At 47.4% G+C, this 15,761-nt stretch overlaps 1 protein-coding gene across 1 annotated transcript; it reads left to right on the top strand.

Moving 5' to 3' along the window:
* Nucleotides 1-5,051: 5,051 nt before the first annotated feature.
* Nucleotides 5,052-7,466, top strand: LOC124651235. Its single transcript, XM_047190354.1, has 4 exons — nucleotides 5,052-5,231; nucleotides 6,432-6,583; nucleotides 6,675-6,755; nucleotides 6,837-7,466. The coding sequence occupies exons 3-4, from the start codon at nucleotides 6,732-6,734 to the stop codon at nucleotides 7,317-7,319; spliced, it is 507 nt and encodes a 168-aa protein (XP_047046310.1). The 5' UTR covers nucleotides 5,052-5,231; nucleotides 6,432-6,583; nucleotides 6,675-6,731; the 3' UTR covers nucleotides 7,320-7,466.
* Nucleotides 7,467-15,761: the final 8,295 nt, after the last annotated feature.

The following is a 15,761-nucleotide window of genomic DNA, read 5'->3' as shown; positions in this document are numbered from 1 at the left end:
GTGTTTTATGGTAATAAAAATAATTCTCCCCCTATAACTGGTTGGCCAGGGGAAAACATATGCAGACCCGAGCGCCGCCCTGGGATGTGACCATGTCCACGCAAAGCCATCCCAGATTTAAGTCAGCTTTAGACCACCACATACATAACGATGGACACATCCGATTTTGCCTCACCATCATGTTAGCCGCGCGTTTGTGTCTGTGGCCACCCATCCTGGCAATGAAATGGAAGACCGTCTTGGAGATAATCTAAGATACTTACACTATAGGCGCGTTTGGTAGGTTGCATGTAATTCGTGGCTTACTGCGCTAGTGAGATGGACTCCCATCTCGTTCCAGACGAGTTCCAGTATAGAAACTACACATTGTTTGATTGCCTGGGTTACATCGGGTGGCACCCATGTGACACTTTGATTGGTTGGTCGCATGGTTTTTCTAGCCTCACCTGTATGGCAACATGGTGACCTTACCTCACCTATCACAAGACCACCATGACACCGCCCGTTCACAAGTTTCAGCACGTCGGCGATGGCACCGCCGGTTACGCCGGTAAAAAGCATCACCACATCGCCGACCACGAAACGAAGACCACCATGGCACCATCGGTCACGCCGGTCACAAGCATGGGCACGTCGTCGACCACGAAGATGAAGACCACCATGGCACCCCGGTCACGCTCGTCACAAGCATGGGCACATCGCCGACCACGAAGATGAACACCACCATGACACCGTCCGTCACGCCGATCACAAGCATCACCATGTCGCTGTCCACGAAGACGAAGACCACAAGGACACCGCCGGTCACGCCGGTCACAAGCATCACCACGTCGCCGACCACGAAGACGAATACCACCATGACACCGTCGGTCACGTCATTCACAAGCATCACCACGTCGCCGATCACGAAGACGAACACCACCATGAAACCGCCGTTCACGCCGGTAACAAGCATTGGCACGTCGCCGACCACGAAGACGAACACCACCATGACACCGTCGGTCACGTCGGTCACAAGCATCACCACGTCACTGACGACGAAGATGAACACCACGAAGCCCGCACCACTATGGATTATCACCTCTCACTTCTCACACATCATCACCACGTCGTCATCCATGAAGATGTCGAGCGAGAAGTTGAGCAAAAGTACTCCAAACTATACTCACACATACGTATACATTACAGTATACTAGCGAGTCATTTATCTATCCGTGTATGTACACCGAAATAAAAACCTGTCAACATGAAAATCATGCGGACTGATGCGGAATGGTGAGATGAACCTACTCCTCAAAGGAAATTTCAAACGGTTAAGTGTGTGCGACGAATTTGGCAAAATTTGTTTAAAACTTCATACACAAAATTGACGATTTACGACCGGAGAAACTCTAAACCGATTGTGGAAATTGATTCATCTCATCGACACGCATATTTTTCGTGTATAGCTTGTTTTGATTCGAATATCGACGCGCATCGACACGCATCTTTACCCATGCCCAACTCGTCTATGATCTGAAGATGCATCACTGAGAGCGACATAGCTGTCACCTTTGATGCTACAATTCCATTTATTTGTTTGTCACATGTAGTTCATTTGTCAAAATTTCCAAGAATTGTTGTAATTTGGTTGAGACATTTTTCATTTGTTCAATTTTCCCAAAGCTGTTGTAATAATTTGGTTCAGACTATTATTTATGTGTTGTAATAATTTGGATAATTATTTGATTAATTATGATAGATTGTTGTATGTGTTGCATATGAATTCTATAAAAAACCCTGTCTTTACATGTTCGGAAGCCGCTGGCGCAGAACAGAGCCCGTAAACCAAAACTGTAAAACAGCAATTTTGGTTTACGGGCTCTGTCCATTTACGACTCGTAAACACGAGTTCGGTGCACTGAACTCCGGATTTTCAGTTCGCGTTTTAGGGCTCTGCTAGAGATAATCTTATACCCGCCGGTGCCGATGTCGTCGAGCTCCTATTCCCGGCCTCGCAAGCCGTGGAGAACGTGATGGGTGTTGCGCTGGCACCCGCCTTTGCCGACTTCATTGAGGCCATGCTAGCGCTGTAACCGCACTTCGAGAAGGCACTCGCCTCCATGCGCCCCGCGGCCAGCCTGCTCATCGCGGCCAGACTACTTCTGGGAGTAACATAGCTAGTAACATCACACAATCCAAGGTATTTTGGTGATATGGCATGGCAATAAATGAAGAAAGAGCGTGAGGTGGTAACTACTCCCTCTCTCACAGTTTATTAGGCGTGCGGGTACCCCTAGGTCGCAAATTTGATCAAGTTGTCATTAGTTATATGTTATAAGAAATTATATCATTATAAAGTTTAGATGTTTTATTTTCTAATGATATAATTTTTGTATTATATAATTTAAATTATATAGGTCAAATTGGCTACCTAGGGATATAAGAAAGACTAGTAAACTGAAACGGATGGAGTAGCTATGTTATCATAACATCACACACTCCAAGACAAGATGAGTCTACAACATAGTAAATGATACAATGCATGACACCACATATAAGTTACTACCCACTATAGAGGTAGTAAGAGCATCTCCCGTTGGGGCTCCCGTGCCAAAATTCGACGCTATTTAGTGCCGGATGGATGTAAAATATGGCCTGTGGAGGCCCATTTTCCCAGCGGCGAGCCCATGATGGATGAATTTTTTTAACAAATATAGGCGAATTCAGACGTAACCAGATGAAATACGTTCAAACATAGGCGAAATTTAGTGATATTTAACATATATATGCGAGTTCATACATATATATGCCGAATTCGTAATATATTTGAATTCGGCCAGAGGGAAACATAAACTAAAGCTAGAACACGGGGATCTACATGCCTAAATGGCGGTAGAAGGCCGTGTAGTCGCCGCAGCCGCAGTCGTCGTCGTCGCTGGAGTTGCCGTGTAGTCGCCGCAGCCGCAGTCGTCTGGTCGGCGTTTCCGTACCAACGGCTGCTGCTCTGGCCAGGGTCGCCGTGTGGCGGCGTCGGCCGATACAGCTCGTCGTCGCTGCTCTCCTCGAGCTTGATCAGTGGTACGGGTGCGACGGGTGTGGTGGGTGCGGTGGGTGTGGCGCAGACGGTACGGCGTCGCGCGGCCGCCAGGTCCAGCAGACGCCTCTGCTGCTCCGCATCCTGCCTCTCCCAGTCCTGCCTGGACCATGCGAGCGTGGTGTCCATCGGAAGGGCGTTGTCAGCGGGGACCTGGCGATGGCCTCCCGGATCGCCTCGTCCTCTGCCCGCTTGGCCTCCTCTTCGGCGAGCTGGGACACGGCGGCGGCCACTGCGGCGTCCTTCTTGGACATCTTCCTCTTGCGGCCACGCAAAGGAGACGATGACCGGTGCCCCCCCTCGCGGATGATGAGGGCGCCGCTGCTGCGCCCTCTAGTTGGAGGTGGAGACGCCGACTCCTTCTTGACGGCCCTCGGCATCGCTGGTGGAGGAGCCGACCCGCCCGACCTCGATGCCGACCCAGACGACGAGGACGACGGCGCCATCCCTCGCGGCGTCCATGAGCTCCCGTGCTGGCGCGACACGGTAGGCGCCACCGGCGGCGGCATCCCCAGTACGGGGGAGTTGCCGCCCTCGATGTGCGCGAGCACGTTCTCGAGGGTGCGGCCCGGCCTGCTCCACCAGCGGCGGTGGCCGGCGGCGTTGTTTCACGCGGGAGGAGGGGGAGGGCCGTCGTAGGCAGCGAGTTCGCGTTCGTACCTTTGCCGGAACAAGTCCGTCCAAGCCTCGTAGTTGTCGGGGTAGAACCGAGGCTCCGCGCGCTGCTCGTCGCTGAGGGTGACGAGCTCCGCGTTGATCTCCGCCTCGAGGGCGGCGCGTCCAATTGGCGGCGTCGGGATCGGGACGCCCCCCGCGCTCATGCGCCAACCTCCGGGTGCGCGGAAGTCCGGCGGCGCGGGGTAGCCCGCCGCATGCAGCAACCTCCGCTCCCATTGGTGGAGAGATTGCCGGCTGAAGCCGTTGTTCGCCGCGCCGTCGCTGAAGTTCGCCATTGTTCGCTCGAGGAGATTGGGGAGAGACGTGGTGAATAGGGAGACGGGGTGGTGAATGCGGCCAGACGCGATAGTTCCGCGATAAATAGAGGGCGACGCACGTGAAACAGAGGCGGCGGCATTAACTCGCCGCATGGAAGCTACGTGTCCGGCGAAGACTAATCGGCGGCAGGCTTTTACAGCGCACGGAAGACGATGCGATAAGGACGACGATTGGCCTTTCTCGCTGATAAGTCGGGGCCACCGGCCACGCGGGAAGTTTTCTCGATGTTTTCCGCTCTTTCATTTCCTCCGAACTCCCCGAACGCTCTCCGGGGAGTCGGGATGACCTGAACTTCCCGGATGGATGAAAGCCCAAATTCAAACAAAAACCAGGATCCGAGGGGCGCGACTGACCGCTTCCCGGAGAGACGGCTGGCTGGAGATGCTCTGATTCGCAGTTGCCCACTTCCAGCATATATGGACACTAGGCAGTATTATCAAGAGGGAAACGCACCAGCGGTCACGGAAGTAAATTACGATGAGCACATAGGTCACTGAACTCAAAAAACGAGCACCCGCGGTCACTAATCTCTCAAGTATGAGTATACCGGTCAAAAGTGCTACGGGTCAGTGGAACCTCGCTTATGTGGCATGTTGACTGCTTTGTTGACTAGCCATGGCGTGGTGCAATTTTGCAAAAAACCACCCTGAAGTAGCCACAGCGAGCAGAACCAGACCAAACTCAGTTTGGCGTTCTGTCTCCCGACGGCCGAAGCTTCAATATGCAGGCGGCGGGCGACCTCGGCGAGGACGATGCGGGCGACGGCGGTTGCCGCGGCAGAGACCATAGGCGGGCGGAGGAAGACCCCGCACTTCCTCGCCGTCGAGATCCCTGGATAGACCCGCCAATTTACGGTCAGTTCATCCTCTTCCCCGCTGCTCTCATGGCCAAATAAGGGACATCCGTTGCGGGTTAGGTAAGGGCGGATTTTGGGGCCGGATGCAATCGATTTGAAGCCCAAATATGAGTTCTATGATGGATTGTAGGCCCCTGATCTGTCTAGATGGAACACACATCAAAACCAAGTATGGTGGCCAATTACTTACAGCAGTGGGGATAGATGGAAATGATTGTATATATCCCATAGCTTGGGCTATTGTTGAAGTGGAGTGTTACAGCAGTTGGAAGTGGTTCTTAACCACACTCAAGAATGACCTCAATATATGTAACACATCCCCTTTCACCATCATGAGTGATAAGCAGAAGGTAAACTTACTGTACTAATATTTTTGTTGCCTGAAAATTGTGTGCATTTAATTGTGGTAATGTATGTGTTGTATGTATGATGTAGGGTCTAATTAAAGCTGTCACAGAGCTCTTTCCTGACAGCGAACACAGGTTTTGTGTTCGACACCTCTATAGTAACATGAGCCAGCTTCATAAGGGGCAGACTGTGAAGAACCATGTATGGGCTTGTGCCAGGGCAAGCAATGTCGCAAGATGGGAAGAGAGGATGGAGGCATTCAAGATTGAATGCCCTGCTGCACATGCTTGGCTGGAGGAAATGCCACCTAATACATGGGCACGGGCATTCTTTTCGGACTTTCCAAAATGTGATATTCTCCTAAATAATTCATGTGAGGTATTTAACAGGTAATAACTCCGCTACTTGTTTTGTCTAGTTTACTTGTTTTGTGTAGTTTACAGAATAGTTTTATACTTTGTAGGATGATTTTGGAAGCTAGAGAGCTCCCTATTATGTCTATGTTAGAGAACATTTATGAGCAGATGATGACAAGGAATTACAACAAAAGCAAAGAGGCATTAGAAGACTGGTCAGGACAAATCTGTCCCAAGATCAAGGACAAGCTAAATAAAAATGTTGAATGGTCTGCTGATTTCTTTGCATCACCATTCAAACAAGGAGTATTCAAAGTAACAAGGCAGGAAGCAGTATATATTGTTGAACTGAACTTGAGGAGCTGCTCCTGTAGAAGATGGCAGCTCACCGGTATCCCTTGCACACATGCCTGTGCATGTTTTAGAAATGACAGACTTAAACCTGAGCAGTTTGTGAGTCACTGCTACTCCATTCATACCTATATGCAGGCATATGGCTCAATGATACGGCCTGTAAGGGACAAGTTAGAGTGGACCAAGACAAATGGACCAGCTGTGCAGCCACCATATTATGAGAAAGTGGTAGGGAGGCCAAAGAAGAGTAGAAGGAAGAGTCCAGAAGAAAAGGCTGATGGAACAAAGTTGAGCAAGCATGGTGTTATTATACACTGTGGCTATTGCAGAGATCCAGGTCATAACAAGAGTGGGTGCCCAAGATTGAAAGAACTCAAAGAAGCAGAAGCTGCACTTGCAGCTGAAGAGGCAAAAAACCAAGCAGAAAATGCAAGTGTAGGAGAAAATGTAGCTGAAGAAGAAGCACCAGTTGAACCTAGACCAAAAAGGAGAAGGAGAACAATAGAAGAAAAGGTTGATGACTACTGTGTTTCTGGTGTTAGCATTCCTAACTGTACCAGAGGACCAGAAGATGCCGATGTTCCTGAAATTCTACAGGTAATCATCAATTTCCACACTTTATTGTGCTACATTTTCTGATGTTCGTCGAAAATTTTACAGATATTGAACTCCTCTTCTTTTTTTGCAGCATATCGACCATGTTGATCTGGATCCAAGATTTGATCCATCTGAATTAAATGACTCCATGGTGAATGCATTAAATCATGAGGTACATACTATGTCATCAATATCAGAAATTCAAATGACTCCATGTACTTATGTTAGAGGCCTCCTTATGTTATTATTGTAGGTACCCACAATCATCTTCGAAGAACCAGAACCTTTCCCTGAGGAATCAACATTTGTTTCCTCATATAGGCAAAACATACCAGCAACAAGAGTCACTACAGCTACTTCTTCTGGAATGGCAATACTTAGAGGAGGCAGAGGTAGGGGGAGACCAAAAGGAGCTGCTGCTCCTCCTGGAAGAGGAACAAGAGGCACCAGGTTGGGAACAACTGGTGCAAGAGGAGGTACTGCTGCTAGAGGAGATGTTGGTGCAAGAGGAGTTACTGCTGCTGCTAGAGTAGTTGCTGGTGCAAGAGGAGGTAGTGCTGTTGCTAGTGCTGGAGGCCAGAGTTCTACAACAATTCCAACGAGAGGTAGAGGAAGAGCTGAATGGCTTTTATTCGGTGATGGCAGCTCAACTACAACAACTGCAAGTCAAGGTGTAGAAAATGCAGTTGAAATTGATGCATCACAGGCAGCACCTGATGATCTATCTCAAGCTTGACAGATGTCCGTTTTTTTCGGGATAGCAACACTGCTTTTATGTTCTAGTTAGTAACCATACAAATGGTCGTTTCTTTTGTTCTGTCTGTAAGAACCTGATGTCTCATGTACACGGTGCATGCAAACACTTATCTCTTTTGCTGTCTACTGAAAGTCTGAAACTATGCCACTGAAATGTTGATGAATTAAATGTGTGTCCCAGGAATTTCTTCAGTTTAGTCCCTGATACAAACACACAGCCAACCACACCCTTGTCCTACTCAACAGGCCACGTCAACACATGTTAGCTAATAAGACACAAATCTAACCGGTATTACTCATACTTGAGAGATTAGTGACCGCGGGTGCTCGTTTTTTGAGTTCAGTGACCTATGTGCTCATCGTAATTTACTTCAGTGACTGCTGATGTGTTTCCCTCTATTATCAATCCAGCGAATGTTTTATGGATAGTATACTATTTTAGACTGAAAAACTTAGGACCAACGCAACCGGTTCAGCGCCATTCAAAAAGGTCCGCGTGGTCAGGTCTTTTTTTTAGTTCGAAACAGTGAGAAGTCGTTTGGAAGCCAGGCTTTCATTTCGTTTGTAGCATTTTGAAATGAATACATGTATTCATTTCATTTACATTGTAATTATAGAAATAGATATTTGTTTGGTTGCCACAGGAATTGCAAATGACAGCAGAATTCAATATTGAATTTGTAGAGGCTTCCATAAAGAATCGAAAGAATCGCAAATGACAGATCTTAGCTTGGAATCATGTTTACCCATGGAATCATTTTGCTAGAATTCTTAAATGAAATGATGGATCAATTCTGTGGCAACCAAACAGCCCACCTATGGAATTCCAAAATGAATTCCAGAATTTCAGGCCCAAATGATGGATACCAAACGACCTCTGAGAAAAAATCCCGCTGTAATTTTACCACAAGCAACTCACTTCCCATCGAACCCTGCTGCCTAGAAACCACGTTTTCTTGCCGCCGTTTTGCATATCGCCACACAGGAGCTTGGTGACCGTTGCCGTCCCCGGCCGTCATCGAGATTTTCTCCATTTCGCTACAACTCTGCAGCATGCGCGCGTTGCCGGAGGGTTCCATCCTGCCACCGTCTGGTACACCTGCTCTTCGGTCCGTTTGCGACCAAATTTGGGCTAAGAATGGGTTACCACGAAAGCCTCGGTCCGTTTACGTCGGACCGTTAGGCTGGGGTATTCGTGTCCTCCTCTCCGCGTGACATAGGCACCCCCAAATGGGCCTGTCGAAGATGGTACCCGAGGTTTATTGGAGACCCACAGGATAAAGAATATGAAGTTCGGAAGCCCAGTTAGTTGTTAAAGATAGAGTTGTATTAGGGAAGTGAAGATTTGTAACTTTACGGGTTGGACTTAGAGAGTCTCCCGGAATCTGTAAACTTGTGTAATACGTAACCCTCAACTCCACCTCCTATATAAGGGGGAGTCGAGGGACAAAGAGAGGATCGAATCATTGTGAGCGTAACCCTAGTTTTCATAATCAGTCAAGTACTTTTCCGGCTGAAACCCTCGAGATCTACTTGCCCTCTACTTCCAACTAAACCCTAATCTACAATCCGTAGGCATTAACAAGTTAATCCCTTGTCACCGCGTGGACCAAAATGGATAGACACGGTCATCCCCTAAGTCAAAATTATAAACCTCGCAGCTATAGAAAGTCAAAATTCTGGCTCCGCATCAAGTTCCATCAGCCTATTTCACAAATCTAGGCCCAGGTTACATCACAAAGTAGCAGTGATAATGTTTCCTCTAATCTACAGATAACTGGACAAACTCGGTTTAGGTTACACGTTGCTGAAGAAATGGTCCAATATCTCTTGTAGATATCCACACATACTACTGCGGTCACAGAAGTCTCGTCACAGAATGTCCTATACTTAGTAAACAGTACAAGTGAAGTCTCACATTGTGCATCGGACTTTGATGCAAACTAGATATTCAGAAAATTAATTTGTACTTCATTCTTAGTAAGCATGTGCTAACAACAAATTAAAGATGTCCAAATGGTCATCTTGGTACTGAAATGCCATTTTGTTCAGAGAAACTAGTACATGGCAGTTAACTGAGGAGTATTGGAATGCCATTTTGTTCAGAGTAATGCTAAAGAAGCTGTAAGGTTTAACAGATGGAACTACAGGTGTTTGTATTTCCACAAAACCTGGACCTGTGAAGGTTCAGATGGCTTGCCCAGCCCATTAGCAGAAGAGGTTTGCTCCTCTGAAGCACCCGATGCATTGGTGTCGTTGGTTAAGTTTCTTAACTTTTTTGTATCTTTGCCTTCATTGGCATCAAGTATATCAGCAAGCTCGAAATTATAGTTTTTGCTTCAACAAACTGTCCGGCGCCATTTGAGAAGCAGCTTGAGTCTCCATTTGCAACCAAAACAATGACAAACTGTAAAGATACAGGATTAGATCCCATCATAGTGGTATGAGTAATAAAGCATGACTAATGTGTTAATCATGCAGAGGCAGTACGAAGACCTTTACATGAGAATCAGTGTAAACATCATTCGGCGCCTGCTCGTCCATTGGCATTGTAACTACCAGAATCTAGAACATTAATAAAGAGCTAGAAGTGAGACACTTATCATGTCTGGATCCATGGCTGCCGAACCACTACCTGATATGAAACAAAAAAGTTAAGGGGGGCAGCTGGGAGTGGTGCGTTGTCTTTGTTCTTCCACCCCCAAGTGATTGATGCCAAGCTCTGGTTGTGGCATCAAATTTAATTTACTGTGCAACACATGGCACTAACAACTATCCGTTGTTTAGGACATGGGACTCAGAATAAAGGCCTGTCATGTAGGAAAATCCAACTAGATATTGACAAATGACATTAGCGGATCTGGTTAAATATCGAAAGGCACTAGTCCAAGTCTTAGGTATTGTTTGTCACTGCTCTCACTTTCTAGAACTAGTTGAAGACCGAAAGATCTATTTCTTCATATTGAAATGCAAAAGCTGATAATCAAGCAGCTGATTCAACTAGCAACCAGCAACAAGACATAGTAGATGAAAGAAAGAGGGGGAAACATCTCAAATCAGGCCAACAAGAAAGACGAAGGGCTCACTTGGGACAAACTATGCGGAGCATGGCCCATTCATAACGAGCTCAGGTTCGTTTGGTAGCTCGTGAAGGATTTTATGGCCCAACCGATACACAAGGCTTGGGGTATTTGGTTGCATACGAGCCTAGCTCACGACTTGTCGGGAGTGGTGTTTTGGAACATGGGTGCATATGCTCCCTATATTTTGAAATGTATGTTATGAACATTTTAAATTTCAAAAAAATTGAAATAAAAAAATTTGTACGTACATCTTCACGTGCTACACGCTCACAAAGTCGTTTCATAAAAAATCTACTTATCATGTGACATGTGTAAAAAAGACAAAATTCAGTGCTAAAAATAATGCTTTTTACAAGATAAAGTTTCTCCTTTTTACATAGACCACAAAAAATATTGGTTTTTCGTGAAACTTAGCGAATGCACATACATTATGGAGATGTACATGTGGATTTTTTTATCCAAATTTTTTGACATTTTAAAATATGTTTTTTTGATAGAGGGAGCATACGCACCCGGGAGCCGAATTGAATTTCCCCGACTTGTCTATCTATTGACCTTACCTCTCACCTATCACATTGGGTCTCACGCAACCGTCCATGAAGCCTGGCACCACGCCGGCACACGAAAATACCACCATGTTGTTGTCGCCAATGGTGGCCAAAGAGGTTACGCTACCGACGTGCAATACTAGGCTAAAATGACATGTCGAAACTTTCGGCGTAGCACAACAAGGTCAACGACGACACTACCTATACCTACATGGTTCCAACCATGCTGCCGCCGCCGATGGTGGTCAGGATAGTTACCTCCATGCCGCCGATGATGAAAGTAGCCACAATAGTTACCGACATGGATTACCACCTCTCACATACCACAACCATCATCATGCCACCATCCACAAAACCAGGCACAAGGGCTACCACGATGGCGTACGGAAATACCGCCATGATGGCACCATCAACGGTGGCTACCACCTCTCACTTACCATCACCGCTCTGTCGTCCACGAAGCCATGAACAATAATCTGCCATGATGACACGCGGAAATTTCACCGTGCCGCAATCGAGAGTGTTCCGGCGGTTACCACCATGGATTACCATCATTAAAACGACTAACACGATGATGGTACAGTGAACCTATTAACTAGAGAGCAAGTAAGACGTTGACGAACATGTTAAGAAGCACCCAAATGAACTCAGACATGTGCGCAAATTACACTATACTAGCGAGTTACAGCTCTATCCATCGACAACCATTGAAACGAAAAACTTAGAATACGAGAGTTGCGCGAAATGGTGAGGTAAAGCTACCCCTCAAAGGAAATTTCAAACGGTTTATTGTGTGCGATGAATTTGTTGAATGTCATCAATAAAAGCTCCAAAAATGAACGGAAGATTGATATTTTAAAGTTGACGAAACTCAAAACTGATTGTCAGAATGGAATCATATTATCGACGTACATCTTTTTCATGTACAACTTATTTTGATTGGAAGCATAATTGTGTTGATTACAAGGGAGTAGGTGAACAAGGTTAAGAGAGAATAAGTGGAACCAACCCAAGTACCCCCGTGCAAGGGTTGCATCCCTAGCCCTGAGAATCAGTAGACCCGCGGGAAACAGCCGATTGGGCAGTAGCTCCCGGACGAAGCCTAGCACCGCTTTGATAACTGGTCTAGCGAAAACTCGGAGGTCTTCGAGGCAACTAATGGGACCATTTTCGTCTTGGTGGATGCGGAGCAGATGGAGTGTGACCTACCAAATGGGCCCCTCGAGACCTGGGCTGCCGATGGCTTTTTTCCTTCTCTTTGTCTGGCTTCTTCCTCTGTTCTTTCCCGTCACTCCTGATATCTCCTCCTGCTTCCTTGCGGCACCCGGCATGTCCTCCTCCTCCATTCACAAGTGGTGACGAGAACAACATCAGTTGGCTGGGGTGGCATAGTAGGGGATGGGAGGTCGTAAAGGACAATGGTGTGGTGTAGGCTAGGAAGGGAAGATGACGAAAATGAGCGGAAGCTCTGGCAGCGTAGGTGATGATAGTGAAGAGATCGCATAGCGGATGCGTTTGCAGGAGAATACACGGGCCAAGAAGGTGATGCAAGACTCGGTCTGCAAAGCCCACAAATGGATTACATGTTATCCACGATTACATGAAGCATTTTTTCGCAGCGTGGCTAAAGCGGCATGTGGACACCCACGTCCACCTGCATCTTGACTTGCACCTGCTGAGAGGTTAAAAAAAAGGAGAGAAAGCCATGCGGCATTTGTGCACCTCGACATCACCTTCACCATCGTTGAACTCGCTACAACATCGCAGCTGGCCACGACGGAGAGTTAGACGGCCGACGAGCACTAGACATAGGGGAGGAGGGTGCGGGGCATGCCGGCACTAGAGAACAACAAGGTGATGGTGGAGCTTAGAGGGAAGGCCGAGGCGGTGCGGAACCGTTGGAGGAGGAGCTCCGAAGAGGGCAGGGCGACGAGTTGCAAGCGGTACGGCGAGCGGTGGATCAATGTGTGTGTGTGTGGGGGGGGGCAGAGTAGTTGACTGTGGTGGTGGTGGGGATTCCTTTTTGTCTCGTCTCTCGCAGTGATGATAGTGGTCCTCAATTTTTGCTTAATTTTCTTCCCCTCCTCTTTCCATGCTCCTTTTTTTGCGAATTCTTCCCCTACTCTTCTTCTCCTGCCCTTTGTGGGCACAAACGCCCATGAACTAGGGTGCGCACCGTAAAAACATTTTGGAGGCTTTCAAAAGGAGACGTGCCCACTCTTTTCTACGGAATCATTGCTACAAGCGGTATACATGTGGAACGATTAGCACTAGTTTGTTACACCCAAGTAATCTCGTATGTTATTTCTGTAACAAAAAAAATCTTTACCGGTAGCTATATGTTGTTTGAAAAGAGTAATGCACCGACTTTCCTTGACATGCTAAATCCTCTAAGATAATTTACTTTTATCGAGAAATTTCTGAATGTTCCTTTTGCAAGTTGGAGCTTGTATCTTTTAGATGGTTTCTGTGTTTTTAGGATCTATCTCTATGTCAGGCTCATATATGATAAAATACGATGGCATAATCTTGAACGCTAAACATAAGTTGGGCAAATGAAAGAACTCGATGTCCGACTAGACACCACCGTTAAACCTCTAGTCCAGTTCCACGAAGATCATGTGATTTTGTTAGGTATATATGAACTTTCATCCCCAAGGGATCGGAGATTGTAGATTATTTTGGTGGAAACAGGGCTCTTACAAGCTAGTCAGATACTATTACATGCAAATACGCTAGTACGGTGAAGTAAAGAGGAAGAAAAAAAAAACTATTGGCTGGCCGGCTCGATGAATCAGCCCACGTAGCAGACTTGAGCGTTGAATCGTTATCTCTCGCCGCTCCTGCCTGCCATTGATAGGAGGGAGGGAGAGCACGCGCAAGAGTTGGCGCGCCCACACGAACCGATTGAACCACATTGGTAGTATGGGCCTTGACGCTGTTGCACGGGGGACAACCTCATCACAGGAAATGCCGGCCTGCCCCAAGCAAAGCCAAGTGCAGGCACTGACACGCGTGTGACACCGCGAACAGAATTTAATTTCTACTACATTTTCCAATTATATCAAGCACTGCATTTTCGCCAGAAGAAGGATGAGGGCAGCTGAATATGGAGCACATGGTTGTGTGATCGTGTAGTTCGTTTTCTGCTTTCATCCATAAAAGTGTATCTGTATTTTAGTTTAAATTTAAACTAACATGAACTAAAACTCCGAGCGGCAGACATTGAGCTGCGCGAGAACTTGAAATTCAACAGCCTGTCAGCATGGAACCTATACAGTATACTCCTTCCGAAAATAAACCTATACAGTATACACGTGGATGGTGGGTTATACCCGTACTGTACACGCACGCTGCTACGCCCGGCCCTATGCATCGATCCATACCATACATGCATGGATCAAATCATCGCAGGTCCATATCCACTACGGATACGTGTATGGTGCCCGTTACTTACGTACTCGCAGTGGTACGTGGAGCTAGGTTACGAGCTGAGCTAGCAAAGGCCGTGGCGCTGTCAGCTTCTCCTATTCCCGACACGCGCTGAAACGACACAGGCTACACAGCTGAATGATTCTGCCGTCTCACTCGCAAGAGAGTCGAGAGTTTCCCAATCAAAAAGGATGGATCGATCCGGTTTGCATTGCCCTGTCATTCGTGGACACGTAAGACGACGGTATCGTACGTGGCGTCGTCGTCGCAACCCTCGGGGTTCAAGCTCTACGTACTCGATCGAGAGCGGGAACTACACATCGTTCGAAAGCGACGGGTGCAATTACGATCTACTTGTAAGTTTATTTTTTAACAGTAAGAGGGGTCCAAAAGGCCTCGGTGGAGCTTCATTCATAGAACACGTGGCAGTTACAAATTGCATGAATGCCCTTTACATATCTCCCCTAAAGAATCTACTGTTTAAAATAAAGCCTCCACTTTCATAGAAATCACCCTTTCAGAAAAAAAGGAAAACGACATCGAGCACAGACGATGGATCCAAGTACATGCCTCCGCGATTGAGGTTGAAGAAGGGTCGCCATTCCAGCCAAAGATCATGGCGATGTCATCAGTCGCCGTGTGTTCCGCTCGAGATAATCTAACAAGCGAAGCACCTAAGCACCTCTTGGGCAGAAACCGGTGACGATTGAAGCAGCACGAAGCAGCATTGGCGCAGTCCTCCTCCTCGCCACCACAGCAGGCCAGGAAAAAATGCATCTCGGAACTTCTTTGCTTGAACCAGCCTAGGCGAACAAGACCTCCTGACCGGAGCCAGGAACGACACGCTCCAGCTTCTCTTCCCCCTCGCCACCAAGGTCGGCCGGGAGACAAACGGAAGCACACACCATCTATTCCCCCATGCCTCAATGGCCGGACGGGGGCACCTCAACCTCGTGGTGCCCTTGCAGACGAAGGAGACCCGTCAGAACACGATCTTATTCAAAGGAGTGGCACCGCTCTCAAATGCCATCCACTCCGACAAGTGGAGCAAGATGACGAAGAGAAGGAACCCTAACCTCGAGATATGATCAGGAACCAGAGATCCGCTCCAAGCTACAAGCACGGATCCCAAGCTCGTCATTCAACCGAAACCACAACAGCTACAACTACATATATTACACCTAACTCTTCGGCACCGCTCCTTAACTAAATCCGGCCGGCTATTCCGACGGAGCGGGCAGCAGACCAGCCCGGCCTTCTGGAAGAAACGTTCAAGTATTGTAGCTCCTTGAGAGAGGATAAGGGGATAAGGGATCGATGTACGTGCAAGTAAGTAGTAGCATTTTGCCACTGCAGGCA

Source organism: Lolium rigidum, chromosome 5, assembly GCF_022539505.1.
Source record: "Lolium rigidum isolate FL_2022 chromosome 5, APGP_CSIRO_Lrig_0.1, whole genome shotgun sequence".
NCBI classification, from domain to species: domain Eukaryota; kingdom Viridiplantae; phylum Streptophyta; class Magnoliopsida; order Poales; family Poaceae; genus Lolium; species Lolium rigidum.
Note: the sequence above shows the minus strand (reverse complement) of the source record. Positions and strands in the feature narration are given on the sequence as shown.